Source organism: Strix aluco, chromosome 2 (assembly GCF_031877795.1).
Source record: "Strix aluco isolate bStrAlu1 chromosome 2, bStrAlu1.hap1, whole genome shotgun sequence".
In the NCBI taxonomy this organism is placed as follows: Eukaryota; Metazoa; Chordata; class Aves; order Strigiformes; family Strigidae; genus Strix; species Strix aluco.
The window spans coordinates 133,942,605-133,963,022 of record NC_133932.1 but is presented as its reverse complement, the minus strand read 5'-3'; the positions used below and the strand labels follow the sequence as shown (position 1 = coordinate 133,963,022).

The window sequence follows — 20,418 nt, the reverse complement described above, 5'->3', positions numbered from 1 at the left end:
CTCCAGAACCTGGGGGCTGCGGGTCAGGGGCCGACCCCCTGGTATGCCCTCACCAGCTATATGCCCCCGGTACCATGCAGCGGAGCTTCTCTCTGGCTGGGTAGGGCAGCAGATGCTGGGGGGACACGGAGCGCGGCCAGAGAGGGGCCGGCACCCCCGGGAGCAGCAGCTAGAACTCGGGGCACCACAGGGCTTTGTTTTGGGGGATGGGAAACACCCCCTGAGCTACACCAATCCTCGCGGGAAATGCTCTGCCCACTCCCCCCCCCCCCCCCCCCGCTGCAGAGCTCCAGATGGCGCCACAAGGGCCGGGCACAGCCCCATGGACGGAAGGATCCCGCCAGCCCTCAGGGCAGTGACACCCCGCAACCGCCCCAGCCCCCCGGCAGGAGAGGGAGGACACAGTCCAGGGTTTATTTGGTTTTTGATGGGTTTCTTGGGTGGGACGTGGAATGGGATGATGTGGCCCTGGCTGGGGTGGCGGTCGTCCCGCTGTCAGGTTCCTCTTGCCTGGTGCTGGTGGAGCTCCCATCCTGCAGCTATGGGGGGGCCAGGGACGAGCCACTCTCATGGGACACCCATGGCCACCATCGTCCCCAGAGCGGGCGGGGGGGTTGTGGGCAGTGGGTGCATCAGGGCGATGCGTCCAGGGGGCCGTCAGGCAGCTTGGCCCAGGACCAGCACGCTCATGAGGAAGACCATGAGGAAGAAGACCCACATGAAGAAGCGGTCCATCACCTTGGCCACCTTCTTCCACTCGCCGGTCCGGCGCTGGGCGGCTCGGTGGCGTCGGAAGCAGCCGGCGATGTAGCCAACGTTCCTCAGCAGCCCATCGTGGTGGCACAGGCAGCGGTCCCGGGGACAACCTCTGGCCTCAGCACCCACTTCCCCCTCGCCAGGGCTCTCCCGCAGCCCCGCAGCATCCCCTCCGTCTGCCTGCTCGCCCAGAGCCCGCCGGGGGCTCTTGCAGCTCTCGCCCACCTCGTAGACACAGCAGAGCCGGGCCATGTGGTGCAGGATGAGCCGCCTGGCCCAGGGGGGCACGGGCCGGGCCCCCGGGCCGCAGTGGTGGACGTTCAGGATGAAGATTGTCAACGTGGTTGAGGCCGTGATCATGGTCATGGTGGCGATGTAGTACTTCCCTGCGTGGGCAACGGACAGTGATGCTGCGAAGGGGTAGAGACCCCCACCCTCCCCTCCCCACGCCGCAGCCACCCTCGCATGGGTGCTGCCCATCCACCCCCCCGTGGGTCCCATGGGAGGGTTCTGGGTGCTGTCGAGGCTCACCGATGAGCGGGACGCTCTCCGAGGGCGGCATGCTCTCTGCCACCAACAGCTGGAAGACGGTGAGGGCCAGCAACACCGTCACCCCCAGTGAGACCTTCTCCCCCGAGTCGGCTGGCAGGTAGAAGCCGAGCGGCGCCAGGAAGGAGACCATGATGCAGGGCAGGAGCAGGTTGAAGATGTAGAAGGAGGCGCGGCGGCGGAGGAGCAGGGTGTAGGTGACATCGGGGTAGGGCTCGGAGCAGCAGCCGTAGGTGATGACGTTCCTCGTGGCTGGCATGCCCAGCACCTCCCACTCCACGTTCTCCACGAAATCCGTCAGGTCCGCGGTGTCCAGGCGGTTGTGGAGGTCAATCTGGTTCCCGTTGTAGGTCCAGGAGCCGAAGGTGAGGCGGCAGCGCTGCCCGTCGAAGGGGAAGTAGGAGACGTCCACCTTGCAGGAGCTCTTGGTGATGGCAGGCGAGTCCCACATGATGAGCCCGTCGGAGCGCAGCACCACGTTGGTCTCCATTGAGCCACCGAAGCGGTCGTCAGCGCTGGGGGAGGGACGGCCGTAGGGCCGGGATGGCTCTGAGCCCCACGTGGGCCAGGGCTTTGCAGGGCCAAGCGCCTGCCCCCAACGCCGTGTCCCCTCCCTGCATCACCCTGCCCCCCAAAGTGTGGGCTCGGTGGTGCTGGCCCCCCCCCGCCCTCATCACCCACACCGGGACCCCCCCCCGTGCAGCCCCAAGGTTGGAAATACCTCCCATGCAGCCCCTCCCCAGTCCCAGCCTGAGCCCTTCCAGCTCCAGGAGCCATTGGGGGCGGGGGGGGGGCGTCCAGCACAACCCACTTGTTGTAGAGGATGATGTCCGGCCGCCAGACGTAGCTGCTGGGGATGCGGATGCTGTCGATGCCGCCGTAGGTGTCCTTGTCCCAGGCGAGGTGGGCGTCCAGCCAGGCCTGGCGGACCCACAGGTAGGTGGTGAGGACCTGGTTCCTCTCGTCCTGCCGAGGGCAGCGGGTGGGTGCAGGGGACAGACCCTGGTGCCACCCACACCCCCCCGTCAGTCCCCAGCACTCTGTGAGGGTTCTGGAGGGGCTGAGCTGCCTTCGAGGGTGCTGCTTTTGGGGTGGGGGTGGAGAGATCTGAGTCACAGAATCCCAGAATCACCAAGGCTGGAAAAGCCCTTGAAGCTCCTCCAGTCCAACCATGAACCTCACCCTGAGCGTTCCCAACTCCACCAGATCCCTCAGCGCTGGGTCAGCCCGACTCTTCAACCCCTCCAGGGATGGGGACTCCCCCCCTGCCCTGGGCAGCCCATTCCAACGCCCAACAACCCCTTCTGCAAAGAAATCCTTCCTAAGAGCCAGTCTGACCCTGCCCTGGCGCAGCTTGAGGCCATTCCCTCTTGTCCTGGCGCTGGTTCCTTGGCTCAAGAGACTCATCCCCCCTCTCTGCACCCTCCTTTCAGGGAGCTGTAGAGGACCATGAGGTCTCCCCTCAGCCTCCTCTTCTCCAGACTAAACCCCCCAGTTCCCTCATGCAAGCCCATGCTGTGGGGGGGCTCTGCTGGTTTTGGGGGGGCCTGAGCTGTCTTCAAGTGGTCTGAGCTGACCTGGGGGGAGCTGGGCTGGTTTTGAGGGGTCCTGGCTAGTTTCGAGGGATGAGCAGGACCCGCTGGGGGAGAGCAGAGCCCCGCTAAGCCATGGCCAGGAGTGTGACGGGGAGGGTCCCGGTTTGGCCGAGCTGGGCCGCCAGTGCCAGTGCCACTCACCATGTCGATGATCTGGGAGAGGGTGACCTGGAGGGTGACGTTGAGCGCCCGCTCTGTATCCTCCACGGGCCGCAAGGCGCTGGAGTAGTTGGCAAAGAGGTCGTGGAGCAGCTTGTAGGCGAATCTGCCCTGAGCCCCCTGGCAGCCTGCAGGGACCCAGAGCGGGGCTGGAGGGGCTGCAGCTGAGGGTGCAGCCAGACCCCTCCCTAGGGACCCCCAGGAACCAGCTGAGCGGGGTTAGGGGAGCATGCGGGGACCGCCGTCCCTCCTCGCCACCAGCCCGAGCTCCCCAACCCCTCCGACCCCGTCCCCCACTCAGGGCTGCCCGATGTGCGGGGCTGCCGCTGCTCGCAGGGCTCGGGGGACCCTCTCCCCGGGCCCAGGGTGGGGGGGGGCGGTCAGCACCCCTCGCCGCCCCCTCCGCCGCTTACCCGGGGCCAGGAGGCAGCCGGCGAGGCAGAGGGTGAGCAGAGGGCCAGCTCCGGGCTTCATCCCGCCGCGCTCCCGCCCCGTGCAGATCTCGGGGGACACGGGGGGGGGGGGCCGTGCTGCCTGCGAGCGCCAGGGTGACGTCAGGGCTGGGACACGGCGGGGGGGGACAGGGCCCCCCCCAGGGACCGACGGTCTCGGTGCAGCGAGCCCTGTGGTGGTGGAGGTGGTGGTGGGGGGGAGGATGGAGGGTCTCCAGCTGGGACCTGGCAGGGGGCGGGGACGGGGTTTGGGTGGTGACAAGGACCGTGCCGTGGGCTGGAGCAGGCAGGGACGAGGTCGCTCCTCGCCGCGTTGTTGGAGCTTCTGCCTGCCTGGAGCCGCCAGCGGCTTCGTGCTCTGGAAACCACCGTCTCCAGGTGCCTCAGGGCTTGGGGGGCTGCAGGGTTTGGGGGTTGCTCCCCACGATCCTGGCTCAGAGCAAGCTGGAAAAGGAAACCTCAGGGTGGAAATCAGGGAGACGTGGGGGGCGCTGAAGCCTACTGAGGCCTTGGCAGGGGGTGGTGGGAAGAGCTGAGGGCGGATGCTGTGGGGCCCAGGGCGGAGGGACCGTGGTGCCGGACATCCCGGTGTCCGGTCTCAGTTAAAGAGCAAGGAAAGGGAAGATTATTCCCATTGTGGACAAATGCTGGGAGGTTAAGGGACATGACCCAGGAGACGAAGCAGCAAGTGGCAGAGGTCCCTGCCGCAGGGGTGCAGAAGCGTCTCCCCAGCTCTGGCCGTGGGGGAGGCCACTGACTCCCGCTCCCCCCCGGCCCCTCCCTGGCACCTTTCCCACACCGATCCCCGGCAGCAGATGCCAAGCAGGGCGCTGATAGGTTTTAAGGCTGGAGGTTTTGTTTCCAGGCGGTGAATTATTGATCCCCAGCCCCGTGTCCCGGCCTCGGCCCAGGGCAGCAGCTGGGTTTGCAGAGACGCAATTAGGGTAATGGAAGAGGCGCAGCCGGGCTGCCCTGGCTCCCCGCACCGCCGCCGCGCGCCCGGGGCCACCCACTGCTGCTGGTTTGTGGCCCTCACTGGGGGGCAGGACCCCCCCAGCCCCCTCTCCAGAAGCGAGGGCCGGGCACCCGCTGTCGCCCCACCTTGGGGTGTGGATTTGTGCCCAGCCGAGGATAATCATCTGTGGTTTATTTAACCCATTTCTGGACACACACACCCCCCCCCCCCCCCGCCCCAGTTTTCAGCCTGAAGCCGTTCTGTGTTGCACAGAAAAGTGCTTCTCACCCTTTGCCATGAAGCTGGACCCCAGCTCATCCCTCCCCTTTCCAGAAATCCCTGTTCCAAGCCACGACCATCCCCCCTCAGCACCCCCCCCGGCCTCCACCCCCTCCTCTCCCTCACACCACAGGAGGTGCCCAGCACCAGGCTGGGGCTCCCCACAAGCTCCCCCCCTCCTTCTCCGCTTTTCTTCCTGCTGTTCCCACTTTCTTCCACAGCTCCAAAGGAAGCTTCCCTGGGTGCCGCAGCCTTCCCGAAGGGTCTTCCTGGCTCAGACCATCCCTTAAGTCTGCTTGAGCCCAGTCTAACCAGTAAGAGCCACGAGACGCAGCCACGGGGCTCCCAACCAGAAATCCTGCTTAAAAAGCAAAGGAAACAGTGAGAATACTATAAACATTTTATTTATTGTTTTCAAAAAGACAGGAAAATAATCTAGATCATTTATTTATTTTTTTTTTTTTAATAAAAACCTTTACATAACCCTCATGCATCAAGACTTTCGGTGAGCCAACGCAAAGCAGCACCAGGCGGGCTGGAAGCCGCTGGCTACTGCGAGCCGTGGCAGGAGGGGCCGCTGCAGTAACCCTGAAATCAGAGCAGACCGACAGACAGGTTTGGTTTTGTGTCTTTTTTTTTTTCTTCTTCTCCTTCTTCCAAAAATAGTCGGTTTCTAAGCAGAGCAAGAGTAGAGGCTGGACACAGCGGAGCACAGGGAGGCGGCTGGGGGGTCACGGGCAGGATGGTCCTGGGGGGGACGGCGGCTGCGCTTGATGTCAACGGAGTTGGGGGTGTGTGTGATCACTTTTGGTGTTTTTTTTTTTCCCCCACTTTCAGCGCAGAATTTGCCCCCTCCCAGCAGAAACCCGGAGCCCCAGAGCGCAGCAGGGCCAGCGGGGAGGGTGTCACCCCCCCCGAGGAGCTTCGCTTCAGGAGACAGAGAAGCAAAACGCCGCAGCGGGCTCCCCACTTACCAAGATGAAAAGACGCTTCCGAAAGGGGTTTTTTTCCCTCCCTCCCCACGCCCCCCCCAGCACATTTTCACCACAAAGCCCTGATCAAAGCCCACCCGTGGTCAGGTGGGGTGCGCGGCGAGGGGGGATCTGCCCATGGAACCATCCCAGAATTCATTGAAATGTCCTCGGCGCCGCCACCGCGGGAGGGGAAGGACCTGCCCCCTCCCCAGGTAGCAGCTCTGGGCAGGCAGGATGGGCAGGACGGGCTTTCTCGGTTCTAGAAAGCGCTGGGTGGGGCACGGTGCCAGGCAGGAAGGTCCAACGTGTCTCACCGCTCCCCCAGGTTACACCAAAAAAAAAAAAAAAATCCTGCGTCAGCCCACGGAATAAATTTTTTTTTTTTTTAAAAAACTTCAACAGAAAAACCTGTGCGGCCAGAGAGGTGGTTCGTCCTCCAGACAAGGGAAAGGGTTAAGGAAGGGTGAAAAAAAACCAAAACCTCTCCCTGGGTGGAAGGATGGGTGGAAGGATGGGCGCTCAGTGCGTGGTCAGCTCGCGCAGGTAGGACTGGGTGAGGCCGTGCAGCTCCTCCAAGGCGTAGTCCTCGGGCATGGGCAAGCGCCCGATGTGGGGGGCCAGCAGGCGCAGGGGCACGCGCTGGGCGTCCGGGGTGGCCTCGGCCAGGGGCTGCAGGCTCAGCACCACGCGCAGCAGGTTGGCCACGCGCTTGGCCATGTCTGCGGGGAGAGAAGGGAGAAAAGGGAGCGTCGGCGGCGGCACAGCTCGGTTTCGGGTACGGCAGGATCGGGGGTGAATTCAGCAGTGATTCAAGGGGAAAGTCGAGCACAGGAGTGAGCGTGGCAGGACTTTTTTTCATTTATCACAGAATTTGGGGTGAATTTGGCAGCAATTCAAGAGGAAATTCTGCAGGAGTGAGTGTGGCAGGATTTTTTTTTTGCAGAATTTGGGGTGAATTTAGCAGCGATTCAAGGGGAAATTCCGCAAGAGCGAGGACAGGAGCTCACCTAGCAAAATTCTTTTTAATTTTTCAGAAAATTTGGGGTGAATTTATCAGCAATTCAAGGGGAAGTTTCTTGGGAGCAAGCGCAGGAGCGAGCGTGGCAGGATTTATTTTTTTGCAGTATTTGGGGTGCATTTAGCAGCGATTCAAGGGGAAATTCCACCGGAGCCAGCACAGGAGCTCACCTGGCAGAATTTTTTTTTTGTTTACTGCAGAATGTGGGGTGAATTTAGCAGCAATTCAAGGGGAAATTCCACAGGAGCAAGCGCAGGAGCAAGGATGGCAGCTCGCCTGGCAGGATTCTTTTTCACTTTTCACAGAATTTGGGGTGAATTTAGGAGCAATTCAAAGGGAAATTTCTTGGGAGCAAGCACAGGAGTGAGCGTGGCAGGATTTTTTTTCGTTTTTCACAGAAATTGGAGTGAATTTATCAGCGATTCAAGGGGAAATTCCTCGGGAGCAAGGACAGGAGCTTGCCTGGCAGAGCTGCAGGCAGGGTAAGTACTGGAGCAGCCCCCGGCTCACCTCCCCACCCACAGCCTCCCCATCCCACAGGCTGAGGAACAGCCACACCGACAGCCCGCAGGGGCGGGGTGAGGCTGTAAAACCAGCGTCCCCAGGGGGCTGCTGGCTATCAGTGTCCCCGTGTCACCGTACCCGACTGAGCCAGGCGGTCCTTGGCGCTGCGGCACTGGATCTGCTCTATCCTGTTGCACAGCGACGTCACTTTGGTATGTAACCGCTCCAGCTCGTAGGTGGAACAATCCAGCTGGAAGCAAAGAAGAAAAATCAGCCTCCGCGTAACCCAAAGGTTCAGCAGAACCGCCGGCGGACGGCCGAGCGTGCTCTAAACCAAATCCATCCAAGAGAAGGTGGTCTACACTAAAACCTGCTTAAAGTTACCACCTGGAGTGGGGGAAATGGGAATTCTGGAACTCAACTAGAGGGGACTGACAGGCAGACTCCCCGCTAACTAGCTAGTTAACCACTGATCGTGTTTCTTCTCCTTCACTAACCCGTCATGCTCCAGAGAGCCCGTCTGCAGGACAGAGCCCACACCTGATTTGGACAGCATCTACCAAACCTCTGTCTTTTCAGAGATGCACCATATTCTGTTTGCTAGCATCTGCCAAAGGGAAACGCTAACGTTGGCACTGAGCAGCGAGTAAAACGTTGTTCCAAAAGCGAGACTCCCTGTGAGCTTCCAAACTGTAGGGGAAAAAAAACAACCCACAACTGTTTTAGTGTGTTACCTGCTGAATCCTATCGAGCACCTCAATAACACGGATGTAATCCAGGTAGACCAGCCCTGCCACCTCCCAGTCCTGGATGAGTGCACTACGCTCTGGAAGAGCAAGATCTTCCAGGGATCCTTTCAGGTACTTGTAGTTTTCATTAATAATAGCATCTAGAGAGAACAAGCACGTCAGTAACAGAGCAGAAAAACTTTCTTACAAGCCATTGTTAAAGAAAAAGCAACCGAGGGACTACACTCTCGGGTAGTTTTGTAACTCCCTGACCCCACCAGTGTAAGGGCACCCCCATTCCCTGGAGCAGGGGCACCCACAGGATGGGGGCTGCGGGAACGCCACCGCTGCCCTCACTCCCTGAGGCACCTCTGGCCCAGGAAGGGGGATGTGCAGAGGCTGAGCCCTTCTCACGCGGCTGCAGTGAAGAACATCACAGAATCCCAGAATCATCGGGGTTGGAAAAGGCCTTGAAGCTCCTCCAGTCCAACCAAGAACCTCACCCTGAGCGTTCCCAACTCCACCAGATCCCTCAGCGCTGGGTCAGCCCAACTCTTCAACCCCTCCAGGGATGGGGACTCCCCCCCTGCCCTGGGCAGCCCATTCCAACGCCCAACAACCCCTTCTGCAAAGAAATCCTTCCTAAGAGCCAGTCTGACCCTGCCCTGGCGCAGCTTGAGGCCATTCCCTCTTGTCCTGGTGCTTGTTCCTTGGCTCAAGAGACTCATCCCCCCTCTCTGCACCCTCCTTTCAGGGAGTTATCACACCAGGCATCAAGCAAGAGCTGTTGTGGAACAGCCAGCCACTCTAACCCCCTTGCCAGCAGCGCAGCCCTACCCCTTCCTGTCACCAAACCCCCAGCAACACCTGCTCTGGCTGCGGCTGCGCGCGCCGTTTGGAGGAGAATAAAACAAATCAGGAGAGCAGACTCACCTGAGGCTAAGTGCCTGACAACCAGCTTGTGACACTGGTTCCAGTGCCCAGCCTTGAACAAGAAGAGGGCTTCTTTATGCTTGTCACCCTCCATCCTCGCTCGAACCGCCTTTGCTTCATGAATCCACTCCGGGGGGACGCAGAGCCTTTGCGTCAGGAACGTCTCCTTGGCCCAGGACTCGGGGGTCTCGGCGAGCGCGCAGTGCCGGTTTAGGAGCTCCCGCACTGCTTTCTCCTGTGTGCTGGGGAAGAGAGGACGAGGCGTTACCCCAGCAAGCAATCCTTCACATCCCTCCATCAGAAGACACTTCGATACCAGCAGCCGAGGGCTGCACTGTATTTTTTGGCCACGGGGGAGGCACGGGCGTAGCAAGCGCCAGCCTCGCCATGCCGCCAACAGCCCTACTGTAGGACGTTAAGGAAAGCTCTAAAATCAGCTGAATTTCTTCAGTACAGGTTAACCACTAAGAAAAGCCATCACCAGTGTTTTGTAAGATCTTAAATATTCTAAGCTTAAAAACATCTAAGTATAAGCCAGGCCCCTAGAAGCAATATACAGGCTCTACTTGAAGTTATCAGTTGGAAAAAATTCTATTTCCATGTGTTAATGGTGGCTGTCAACATTAACAGCAGGAGACACCTCTGCACAGAAGATGTACAATTCACAAGTTTAAAACAACTCTTTGTGAAGTCTGTATTTCACAACAGAAGCCGAATGCGCGTTTTGGCGATTCCCAAGCTTTCCTCTCAAACACACTTCCGTCTGTTCAGCTCCAGTGGGAACACTGACGATATTTTGCTTTAATGATGTTTTCAGGACACGTTCCTGAATGTGGCGAGCTCACTGAGCCGGAGACGAGCCACGCGGCCACCGGGTATCAAAATGACGAGGAGATCTGCTTCTGTGGCACAGTTCAGGAGTTACAGTCATTACAATACAACCCGATTTAACATCTACCAAGACATTTAACTAAGCAGAATTATTCATGCCCCTTTGTAATCCTAGCACTCGTGGCATGAAGTTCTCCAGCCACGCAGTTCCAATTCAAGGTGAGAGAAGCCGTGACAGTTACGGTCTACGCAGCAGGTCCATAAAGCAGCAATCGCATTATTTTCAAGGAAAATACAATCTTTTACTCACTGCGTGTGAGGCTCATGCAGCAGTATAAAGACAACCCATTCCCAAAGGCCTTCGCTCTCCAGCTGGGCGGCGTAGCTGGCGTTGAGCACACCCTGACTCTGCTTGAAGAGATGGGTGTAATTCAGGGCCCTGAGCACCTCCCACAGGTGCCAGCTGAGGCGATAGTCCAGAGGGTCAGACGTTACGCTCCTGAGATCGAGCAGCTGGTCAAGATCATAGTGCCTGTAGGGAAAGAGATTTGTAACAGAAAGAGCTAATTGTGTCCACATAAAATCAGAAATCGGTGCTGCTTAGCTCTTGCCCTTCACCCACCTCCAGTTATTCCATGTATGTGATTTATGTGGGGTTTTGGTTTTTTTTGTTTGCTTGGTTGTTTTAAAAAGATAGGAGTAACTGCTAAAATCCTTTTGCTCTTAGGTCTGCAGCCAGACTGTCACAATCTTTTCTTTTGTATGTGTTCTTCTTGCAGATTCCTCAGTGCCTCAAAGGCAACTACGGTGAAGCAAGATTACGGCGCTCTTCAGACACAGAAAACACGTAAGGAAATAAAACCACAAACACGCTCCAAAGCGTAAGTTTCATCATCTGTACCATCGCCAGCAGTGACAGCATCACCACGGGTGTCCACACAAGGCAGATTTTTGGCTACTGCAAGTGGTTTGGTAAACACTGAAGCTGATTTCATGCCCCTGGATTGTGAATTCAACAAGTCACTGACTGATCAGGGCTTTTCTAAGTCGTTTTCGAACTATTTACCCATTTACCTGTCACTGTAGAGTTTTAACAAATGGAAACAGACGTCTCTCAAAGGTCTTCCTGCGTTATCGTCGTCTTCAGTTACACAACCAGAATCTTCTAGGTAAGGAGGCAGAGGACAGCAGGCGTATTTTTCACACTCCGGTGTGTTCTAAAGAAATAATTTGAAGAGCAAGTTTAAAGCCAGTGCTCTGGACAGATCTGAATCCCACCCAGCTCGGCAGGCTCAGCAGCACGCTTTCTGCTCCAAAGTGGTGCATCCTACTGCACTGCAGTTAAAACTTACTAACATGAACCCTAAAAAGAAAAAAACTAAACCCAGAATGCTTCAGCAGGCTTCGTTTCATCCCCCACTGAGCTCTTGAAAGCTGCCATGTGGAGGTATAGTCAGCTCTCCCATACACACAACGTGTTTCCTGAATGATTTTACAGCTGGAAAACCATACGTGAGCCGAGAGATGGAAGCACAGCGCAGCCCTGCAAGCTCTCGCTCCCTCTGGGGCTAAGCAGAGCCTGGACAGCCCAAGCGAGCGGCACGGAATGCACCGAGTCGACAAGAACCGTTTTCCAGGGCGCTGAACTGCAGAACTATTGTCTTTCACACCACCTAACCACTCGGGGGTCACCAAAATCCTCTTGGGATTTTCACAGATCTGGGTTTGGAAGAGCATTCCGCATCCTGCTGGTTTCCTTCTCAGCCCTCCTACGGAGAGTTCTGGAAACGAGCCGGAGCTGCTTTTCCTCCACATCATCGGGCTGCAGTGAGGCCACCCCCACGTTCTACCCTAACAGAATTATCTTCAGGTCAAGTCATGACAAAACTAAAGCTTGGTATTTCGAAGTGACGAACACGTTATTGCTGACACACTACCCGTGCTGACTGGGCCTGATCCCCTGGTTGTCCTGAACGTGTTGTGTGATGGTACTCAGGATGAGCTGCTCCATCAGCTTCCCGGGCACCGAAGTCAAGCTGACAGGCCTGTAATTTCCTGGATCATCCTTCCGACCCTTCTTATAGATGGGCGTCACATTGGCCTATTTCCAATCTGTCGGGACCTCCCCGCTTTCCATGAACTCTGAGTTTTTCATATAAGGCCTCGTCTTGGCTCATTGCTCTGTCTGTGAAGTTTCTCAGCTTTCTTATCTTTGACTGCCACAGGTGTCTGCTGGTTTCTCTGCCCTCCCCGGGATGGACATGTCAGAGTTACAAAAATGATGTCCTTGGGCACAATCCTGTCCAAGGCCCCTCACAGCAACGTGCACCAACTGCTGGCAGCCAGCAGCTCACAGGCATCAGGATGACATCTAACATCTCCCTTCAAGGGATGCCTCTCCCTCACCCTTGACAGGAGACGCCTCTGGAGACTGAGATTTTGTGTCCTTTTCCCAATTGCCTTGTCGATGCCCCTTCCCTAGACAGGGCTCCCAGCTGCCTGGCCTCCCTCCCCTCTCATTCCACACTCCTGGCCCTGCGATCCCAGCACTGGAGCATCTGGGGAACGAGGTGCTCACCTGGGGGAATGCTGAAATCCTTCCGCCTCTCTGGCAGGTCACTCAGGGGTAACGATGGGGTGACTGTCCCTGGCTCTGCCGCCTCCTCCTCCTCTTCTGGCGTTGGCCCTGCTTCTTCCTCACCCCGTACACTGCCAGGGGATTTTCTGGGTGTTTCTTCTTCTGTCTGGGAGCACCCGACACCAGCGTGGGCTGGGCCCCTGCTTCAGGGGCAGCGCCTGCCCTCAGCCTTGGAGCGGCTGCAGCTTCTGTTGAGGACTTGGGAGGGGCCGCGGTGTCTGGGCGGTTGTTCCCAGCCCCAGAGCCCTTCTCCCTCCTCGGAGGGCACTGGACAGGCCTTAGCAGCACCCACTAGGTGTGGGCGAGGCTCCAGCATGTTGCAGTGACCTGGGCCCCTCTGCAATTACACTTTCTCCAAACAAACCCCAAAGCTCCAATAAGGGAGGAATAAGGGAGCGAAGTTCCAATGCACCGCAGGTGCCCACGGTTCCAGGCACTTGCCCGGGCGACCCCACGCCCCCAGCCACTCGGAATTCTCCAGCCCTGGGGCCGATCTCCGGGGGATTCTCTCCAATAGCTGCTTCACCCCCAACCAAGCCTGAGCCACGGGCTGGCTCCCAGCAGTAAGACGGCAACAGGTAACGCCAACAGTCCAGGGATATTCGAAATGCCCGGAATTCTTCAACGCAGCCGTAAACAGCCCCCGGGCCGACGCCTGCATCGCCATCGATCCGCCTCCCACCGAACAGCAACACCGGAATCTTCCCCCAGCTCGCACGGGGGGAGCCGCAGCACGGGCACTCCGCACGGCAACCGCGGTGATCAAACCTTCAGGGGCCAAGGGATCGCCGGGAGGCCCCGATCTGTCCCCTTCTCAGCCCAAAGGCCTGGCGGGGTTTGAACCCGGCCGCTGGCCAGTCCCCACGCAGCCGGTCGCTCACCTCCCGCCCCCGGTAACACACAGGAGGGACAAAACGGCGCGATCCGTCGGCGGAGCGGAAAAGCAGCTCCGTGCCGGTCCCAACGCAGCACTCACAAGCGCCACCCGACCGGGGCGCGCACAGGCGCTTCCTCGACCGCGGCGACCGGTGCGCAGCCCCCGCCCACCCCCGGGCCGTCCCACGCGATGGACAGCTGCCCTGGCCAATCCGAGCCCGGCCCTCCAGCCGCGCTCCCGCCCAGCCCGAGGCCCGTCCCCTCTCTCCCGGCCGAGCCCAGGGCGGCTCCGCAGCGGGGGGCGGGTGGGCAGAGCCTTTCCCGCGGGGCCCGGTGCAGCTCGGGGGCGGGGCTCCCGTCTGCCCAAAACGAAGCCCCGTGGCGCCCCGAGCTGCAGCCGCTGCTCCCGGGGATGCCGGTCCCGCCCCGCCCTCTCCGTGTCCCCCCCGGCGTCTGCTGCCCTGCCCAGCCAGGGAGCGGCTCCGCTGCACCCCCCGTGAGGGGCCCGAGGGAGCGGGGAAGCCCCGGGCCCGGCCCCTCTGGGCGCTGCCTGGGGTGCGGATGGCGCCGGGGCGGGATGGAGGGGTCTGGCCCTCGACGCGCCGTGTCCCCCGAGAGCGCCGGGCTTTGGTGCGGGGTGGCGGGGGGCGCAGTGAGGGCACACGAGGCACCGTCACCCCCCGTCCCCACCCCGGTCCCGGTGCGCGGGGGGTTGGGGAAGCGGCGACGGGGAGGGGGGGGCTCGGCTGTGGGGGCTGCGTCACCCAGGGAGGGGTTGGGGCGGGGGGAGACCCGGCGTGGCTGCACCACCGGAATTTTGCCGGGATTTTAGGGGCTTTTTTCCAGGCGACGTGTTGGGCCGGTGCCGGCCCCGCTGGAGCTGCCAGGCCTGGCGGGGGGGGGGGGGTCCTCCGGTGGCCCCCCCGTGCCAGGGCCGTGCCCGCGCTGGCTCCTGCCCCGGGGCCCAGGGGTTCCCCCGGTTTTGCAGCCCGATTTCGGTGGGTTCTTTCTCCCTCCTGTGTAGCTGGCCCCCACCCCCCCCCGCCCCGGGCTGCTTATAGGGGGGGCTCTGCCACGGGAAGGGGGGGGAGAGGGGACAGGGCCTGGCCTGGGGGGCCTGCAGCCCCCCTCTTGGGCTCCTGGCTCCACCCCCGTCATCGAGCCCCCGGGGCTTTCTCTCTGTCCCCTGCAGTTGGGGGGCTGGGGTCCTGCCTATCACCCAGGGCTCCCCCCAGCCCCAGGGGGGGGCTTTGCCCACCTCCTGTGCCCCCCGCCCCTGCACAGCTCTGCCAACACCCCCCCCCCCGCCCCGCGCACCCCTGGGGCTGGCCACGAAACGGGGGGTGCCACAGCGTGACCCCCCCTGCTGATGCGGTCTGGGCATGCTGCTGCCACCAGCCCCGGGAAACTGTCCCCAAAAAGCACCGGGCTCGGGGGTGCCCCCCCCCTGTTTCTGCCACGGGACAAACCCCAGGAGCAGTTTCACCCCCTCCATGGGGACCCCTCGAGCAGGATCCGGGGCGCCGGCATCGCTCTGCGGGATGCTCTGGATGGGGGGGGGCTGGAGTAGACCCCAGGTACAGCCCCCCCCACGCGCTGCCCCCAGCCCAGGCAGCCGCAGGAACCCCCCGGGACACCCCGCACCCACAATAAGTCTTTATTCCTTTGGGGACCAGCGAAAAGCTGGGCAGGGACACCCCCAAAATCAGCCCTGCCACTGCGTGTCCGCCCCCTGCGTCCCCATCGGCACCAAGCCCCATTCCCCATTCTGCTGAAGGCCTCATCCGGGCTCCGCGGGTCCCCGTGGGGACACACCGTCCCCGTGTCCCCAGCCCCCCCATCCCGCTGCTGTCGCCGTCAAGCCGGTGGGTCCCGGTCGCGACCCTGTTTCCTCACTGTGGCTCGGTGGCCTCGTGGCTCATGGGTGACCGGCTGCTGCCAGGGCCGTGGCTGCCAGGAGGAGCCCCCAGAATCACGGGGCATCCCTGGGGACGCTCCTGCCTGGGGGTGTCACAGAGGAGGAGTCAGGGGCAGCCGGGGGTGGGGGGGGTCTGGCGGGGGGCTGCCCGCCCCGGCTGCAGCAGGTCTCTGGGGTCACCTGCGCTGAAGACGCACGCCCGGCTCTGGCATCTCTTCTCTGCCGAAACAACCAACTGTCTGCACGGGCCCCGCGCTGCTCCTCCCTGTGCCGTGCCGTGTTGTACCACGCCATGCTGTGCTGTCCTGCGCCGTCCTCCTCATGCCATGCTGCGCCGTGCCACGCCGTGCTGTGCCGTGCCACGTTACGCCCTGACATGCCGTGTCATATCACGCCATGCTGTGTTGCACCATGCCATGCCATTCAGTGCCGTGCCGTGCCGTGCCGTGCCACGCTTCGCTGCCAATTGCCCCCACTGCAAACCCCGGGGCAGAGCGGCCGGGAGACGTGCAAGGACGCACGCCCGAAGGCAAACTCCCCCCGTCCCCCTCCCCACGAGCAAGACCCCCCTTTCCCGGCAGAGCTGGTGGGAAGGGGCCACCCCCCCCATCCCCCCCCACCCCGCAGTGGGGGCGTCACCTTTCACCAGCTCGCAGTTGTAGGTGCTGCGCGCGTCCTGGGAGCGGAGCTGGATGAGGGCTCTGTTCCCATTGCGGGCGACGTCGGTGACCTCGAAGCTCTCGAAGGGCGGGATGAGGACCTCCTCCTCCCCGGGGAAGGAGGAGAAGTTGCTGATGCGGGCGCCGTAGCAGGTCTCCACCAAGAAGATGGTGTCCTGGCCAAAGAGCTGGCTGGTCTTGTTCTGGAGGGAGGTGGAGGTGAAGCGACCGAAGCGGACGGACTGGTGCTGCTGGGCAGTGAAGTGGATGCCCTGGACGCCCCGGTAGATGTGGTGGCAGCGGCGGGGCTGGGCGTCGTGCAGGACACACAGGGCCTCAGTCAGGAGGAAATGCAGCGTCTTGAAGCAGAAGGCGCCCAGATATTTCTCGCGGGAGCGCCCGGCCTCGCGCACGGCCGCATTGAACTCCCGGTACAGGGGTTCCTGCAGCGTGTACGCCAGGAGGGCGACAGCGTGCTCCGGCCGCAGTGCCGGCGGCTGGGGGACGTGGCCCTGCCGGTTCCGCCGTTTGGCGGCGGCGAGGGTCCAGGCCTCAGCATAGACGCAGTTGCGGGCGAACTCGCTGCGGTTGAGCTCCTCCAGCTCCTCCTCCATCATGCGGCCGCAGCTCCGGTACTGGTCGTCGAAGGAGTTGGGGGCCATGTCCAGTGCCACCTCCTGGAGGGGGTCAAGATCTCGCCAGGCGGGGGGATGCCGGCTCTGACCTGGAGCCGGGGGAGTTTGAAGAAGCTTCAGCCACCGCTGTAGCCCCTCCCCTGCTACCAAAAACCCCTCCACACCCACAAACCCAACACCCCCCCCCCCCCCCCCCGCCCCGAGCAGGAAACCCCCGGGGGATAAATTGCAGGGTGCAAGATCCCGCCAGGGGCTCGGCCCTTTCCTGCAGGACCTGAGGCCAGATCCGGCCCCGCTGACCTGCGATGCGGAGCTGGCACTGACCCCCCACCCCTCTGCCGTCACACTGCTGAGGACGGGGCAGGTTGTGGCGTGGGTGGTGCTGACGGGGGGCATCCCCATGGGGCCGGGCCCCCACCCGCAGCCCCCGGGCTCTGGAGGGGGTCAGGAGGCAGGGTGCAGGCAGGCACAGTCCCTGCCTGCTCTGGCAGGAGCAGCTCTGGGCCAAGAAAATGTCCCCGTCGTGGTGCTTAGGGACGCGGGGCCAGACAGAGGTGACAAAGCCCAGGGGAGCTTGGAGCCAGGACCTGGGGGAGACCCAGCAGAGGAGGGGGGGGTCAGCAAGGGACCCAAAGGGGAGGTTTGGCAAAGGGATGGGGAGAAGGTGCGTCAAGGTCTGGGTGGAAGAACCACGGCACCAGGGATGGAGAAAAGATCATTTTAATTTTTTCATGTTTTAAGATGGTGTCACCCCTGTCTGGTTCCCAGCCCTACACCCCCGTCTGCTGTCTCCAGGGTGCCCGTTGCTCCTCTGGGAACAGCGTTGTCACCTCGGGGGCTTGGGGAAGAAGCAGCAGCAGCAGGACTGTAAGCACCATTCCAGCAGGCCTTGAGACACCTCCAGAGCCGGGCACTTCTGTCCGGTGCCACGTTGTTCCTGCTGATCTTGTCCCCATCCACAGCCTCGTCTGTGTCCAGGAGCCCCCGTGGCAGCTCCACTCTCTGCCCATTGAGCCACATTTTGGCTCCTGGCCGCAGCAGCTTCGCCTCCACCTCCATGCAGGTGGGGGGCTGGAGGCGCTCCTTGGGGTACTGGGTGTGTCCCGAGCTCTCTTGTGCCACCAGCTCCTCCATGGCAGCAAGCCCACACTCCGGGATGCAGAAGCAGCTGTCCCCTGATGAAATGGAGCCACTCGTCGAGGAGTGTATCCAGTGCGGCTGATACAAGCGCTGCCTGGGCAGGTCACAGAAGAAGCTGTCCAAGGAAACGGAGCTGGACATCAAGGGGGGGCTCGAGGAGTACATCCTCCTGGGTAGCCGCTGCCACAGGTCGCCCGTGCTTGGTGCCTTCGCGATGGCACTGCAGAGGAGCAGAGGGAAGGGAACCTGCTGCACCCCGCCGACCCCTCCGGCGGGACGGGCAGGGCACGGGCTGAGGGGCTGGGGCAGGATCTGGGGGTCTCCCCCGGCACTCACCATGTCTCCAGGGTCGGTGCAGGCTCCTTCATTCCTCTCTTTGTTGGTGGAGAAGCCGCCCAGGAAGGAGTTTGCTCAGGCCTGCCGTGGGGTGTCGGCTGTTTGCAGGGTGCTTGGGGCCGCGACCGCTCAGCACTTGGCTTCTGCATCTGGGCTTTCGCTCTCCTTCTGCAACGTTTCTCCTTTTTCCTCATCCCCTGTAGGACGCCAAGAGCTGGGTGAGATGGGAGCAGCTCTCAGGCCCACACCACAGCTCCCACCACCACCCAACAGCATCCCACCCCCCGGCACAGCGCGGTGCAGCGTCACCTACACAGAAGCTCTTGGCCGTCGACGTGGCATTGCTCAGGACGAGCAGCACGTTGAGCATCAGTAGCGGGAGCCTCTGGGCCAGGGTGGGCCCGTTGCCACGCGCCATGACTGTGGGCCCAGTGCAGCTGCGGCCTTTTATACTGGGGCAGGCGGGCGGAGCCCCCTTTGTGACATCACAGGGCGGGCAGAGCCCCCTTTGTGACATCACAGGGCGGGCAGAGCCCCCTTTGTGACACCCGGCAGCCCCCCCTGCCACGCCCTTCCCCCTGCGAGGGGCTCAGGAGGGGCTGGGGTGTCCCCCTCGAAACCAGGGACCCCTGTGTCGGCACGGCGCGGCACGGCACGCTTGGAGGCTCAGAGCCAAACCGCTCGGGTCCCCGGGGCCAACGTAGCTGAGAGACCCCGTAGCTGAGGCCAGGCCCCGGCGCGTTGGGACGTGGCGCTTTCTGCCTGCCTGCGTGTAACGCCCGAGATCCACGCAGGAACCTTCACGGGACCATCTTTGTGTCCCGTCCCAATGGGGGGGTAGCGAGTAGCGGGGCGTTACGCGCCGATCCCTCTGTGCTTCCATACTTGCCATTTACCGATCAGCACTGGCCAAAGGAACGACCGCATCCGCTCCGGCTGAGGGACCTCTGACTCTTGTGCCACAGCGACGGCGGCTCTTTTTCTGCTGCAAACTGAGGTTTGGGTGTTGAGTGCTGAGAGCTTGGATTTGTGAGCCCAAAGTCTCAAGAAAAGGGGGGAGCGCATGCCTGCTAGCCGATGGCTGCCAGCAGTTGGTGCTCATTGCTGTGAGGGGCCTCGGACAGGATTGTGCCCAAGGACGTCATTTTTGCAGCTCTGATGGGTCTTGATACTGGGCCTGGGGTCTCCATACTGGGCCTGGAGTTCTGTCACTGGGGCTGGAGTCCCGATAGTGGGGCTGGGGTCTTGCTACTTGGGTGGGGCCCGATCCTGGTGCTGGGGAGCACCCACCAGAGCCAGGGGGTGGCAGCTGGATTGTGGGGCTGGATTTGGGGGTGGGGGTACAGATTTTAGGGGGGGCTAGATGCTGGACTCGGGGGGGGGATCCTGGACTGGGGGTGGGTGCTGGGCTCAGGGGCCCCCCCCCCCCCTTCCTCCCCAGCCTGCCGTGAGCTCTGGGCTGGGGTATCCCTGCAGCCCCCTCCAGCACAGCGGGGATCAGCCCCTCTGCCTGCCACCCTGTATTAAATTTAATAAGTTGCTTTAAATTGTACTAAGTTGTAGTAAATTGTATTAACTTGTAGCGGCCAAAATAATTCACTCGTCACAATGTTCTTCTTTCTTTCTGCAGGGCAGGGGCTGTTTATTTTCTTTAATATCTCTTTTTCTCTCTTCTTACAGTAATACATACTCATACAATAATACATACTTTTGCTCTCATCCAAGCTCTTACTTCATAATACGCAAATCAGCACCTAGACAGTCATCAATACTCTTACCCCACAAACAGTTCCATACCACGCAGGCAGTCTCGGTGCTGCCATCTTCTTCACACTAGCACGGCTTCGTATCTCTCTTCCAAGGCCTGCTTCTCCTCCAAGCCTTGCTGCTTCTCCAGGCCTCTGCGGGCCTACGCAGATCCACCTTCACCGAGCTCTCTGGCTGAGCTCCCCAAAAGCTGACCTCTCTCCCCAAGCTGACCAACCAAAGTCCATTTGGCTAAGTATTGACTCTCCCACAGCTGTGCAGGGCTGACAGGCCAATGCCAACTTGCCTCTTAATCATTTACCAGTAAGACATAATTTGACTCTTAACAATAGAATCTCCCACAGCTGCACAGAGATGACACTCCCCCTCCCCCCCCCCGCCCCCCCAAGCCGGAGTGAGGGGCTCTGAGCCCCAACGAACTCACTGCAATGATGGGGGCGGCAGGTGGGGACCCCCCAGCGCAGGGTGGGGGCTGGCCCTCGCTTGTCCCCCCCTCAGTGCCCCCTGTGGGGCCCCACCCGTGACCCTGCCCAGCCGGAGCGGCCATGGAACCCTGCAAGGGCTGCCCAGGGGGAGCACTGGGGGTACTGGGACACTGGGGGCACTTGGAGTACTGAGGACACTGGGGGCACTGAGAGTATTGAGGGCACTGGGAGGACTGGGGCACACTGGGAGAATTGGGGGCACTGAGGGTACTGGGGGGCACTGGGAGTACT

At 61.2% G+C, this 20,418-nt stretch overlaps 4 protein-coding genes across 4 annotated transcripts; all 4 read right to left on the bottom strand.

Moving 5' to 3' along the window:
- Positions 1 to 504: 504 nt before the first annotated feature.
- Positions 505 to 13,417, bottom strand: LOC141919902 (neuronal acetylcholine receptor subunit alpha-10-like). Its single transcript, XM_074816427.1, has 4 exons — positions 12,312 to 13,417; positions 2,117 to 2,271; positions 1,288 to 1,820; positions 505 to 1,142 (listed from the first exon to the last, which is right to left on the bottom strand). The coding sequence occupies exons 3-4, from the start codon at positions 1,793 to 1,795 to the stop codon at positions 658 to 660; spliced, it is 993 nt and encodes a 330-aa protein (XP_074672528.1). The 5' UTR covers positions 1,796 to 1,820; positions 2,117 to 2,271; positions 12,312 to 13,417; the 3' UTR covers positions 505 to 657.
- LOC141920064 (nuclear pore complex protein Nup98-Nup96-like) lies at positions 5,134 to 11,059 on the bottom strand. Its single transcript, XM_074816748.1, has 7 exons — positions 11,012 to 11,059; positions 10,808 to 10,950; positions 10,044 to 10,265; positions 8,903 to 9,144; positions 7,976 to 8,130; positions 7,380 to 7,491; positions 5,134 to 6,438 (listed from the first exon to the last, which is right to left on the bottom strand). The coding sequence occupies exons 1-7, from the start codon at positions 11,057 to 11,059 to the stop codon at positions 6,239 to 6,241; spliced, it is 1,122 nt and encodes a 373-aa protein (XP_074672849.1). The 3' UTR covers positions 5,134 to 6,238.
- A 1,607-nt stretch (positions 13,418 to 15,024) lies between the features above and the next one.
- On the bottom strand, positions 15,025 to 16,486 carry LOC141920318 (erythroblast NAD(P)(+)--arginine ADP-ribosyltransferase-like). Its single transcript, XM_074817021.1, has 3 exons — positions 15,805 to 16,486; positions 15,346 to 15,384; positions 15,025 to 15,248 (listed from the first exon to the last, which is right to left on the bottom strand). Exons 1-3 carry the CDS (start codon positions 16,484 to 16,486, stop codon positions 15,220 to 15,222), a joined length of 750 nt encoding a protein of 249 aa, XP_074673122.1. The 3' UTR covers positions 15,025 to 15,219.
- A 720-nt stretch (positions 16,487 to 17,206) lies between these two features.
- LOC141920063 (uncharacterized) lies at positions 17,207 to 20,024 on the bottom strand. Its single transcript, XM_074816747.1, has 3 exons — positions 19,714 to 20,024; positions 17,936 to 18,132; positions 17,207 to 17,819 (listed from the first exon to the last, which is right to left on the bottom strand). The coding sequence occupies exons 1-3, from the start codon at positions 19,756 to 19,758 to the stop codon at positions 17,207 to 17,209; spliced, it is 855 nt and encodes a 284-aa protein (XP_074672848.1). The 5' UTR covers positions 19,759 to 20,024.
- Positions 20,025 to 20,418: the final 394 nt, after the last annotated feature.

Coding starts and splice junctions, on each gene's coding strand:
- LOC141920063 (XM_074816747.1), bottom strand. CDS start 19,758: ATGGCAGCACCGAGACTGCCTGCGTGGTATGGAACTGTTTGTGGG. Junction 18,133..19,713: donor GGTATGGAACTGTTTGTGGG/GTAAGAGTATTG, acceptor GGCGTCCTACAG/GGGATGAGGAAAAAGGAGAA. Junction 17,820..17,935: donor GCACCGACCCTGGAGACATG/GTGAGTGCCGGG, acceptor GCTCCTCTGCAG/TGCCATCGCGAAGGCACCAA.
- LOC141920318 (XM_074817021.1), bottom strand. CDS start 16,486: ATGGCCCCCAACTCCTTCGACGACCAGTACCGGAGCTGCGGCCGCATG. Junction 15,385..15,804: donor CAACTGCGAGCTGGTGAAAG/GTGACGCCCCCA, acceptor TTGTTTCGGCAG/AGAAGAGATGCCAGAGCCGG. Junction 15,249..15,345: donor GGCGTGCGTCTTCAGCGCAG/GTGACCCCAGAG, acceptor TGACACCCCCAG/GCAGGAGCGTCCCCAGGGAT.
- LOC141920064 (XM_074816748.1), bottom strand. CDS start 11,059: ATGCACCACTTTGGAGCAGAAAGCGTGCTGCTGAGCCTGCCGAGCTGG. Junction 10,266..10,807: donor TTAAAACTCTACAGTGACAG/GTAAATGGGTAA, acceptor CTTTCCCTACAG/GCACTATGATCTTGACCAGC. Junction 9,145..10,043: donor CTGCATGAGCCTCACACGCA/GTGAGTAAAAGA, acceptor TCTCTTCCCCAG/CACACAGGAGAAAGCAGTGC.
- LOC141919902 (XM_074816427.1), bottom strand. CDS start 1,795: ATGGAGACCAACGTGGTGCTGCGCTCCGACGGGCTCATCATGTGGGAC. Junction 1,143..1,287: donor GGAGAGCGTCCCGCTCATCG/GTGAGCCTCGAC, acceptor TTGCCCACGCAG/GGAAGTACTACATCGCCACC.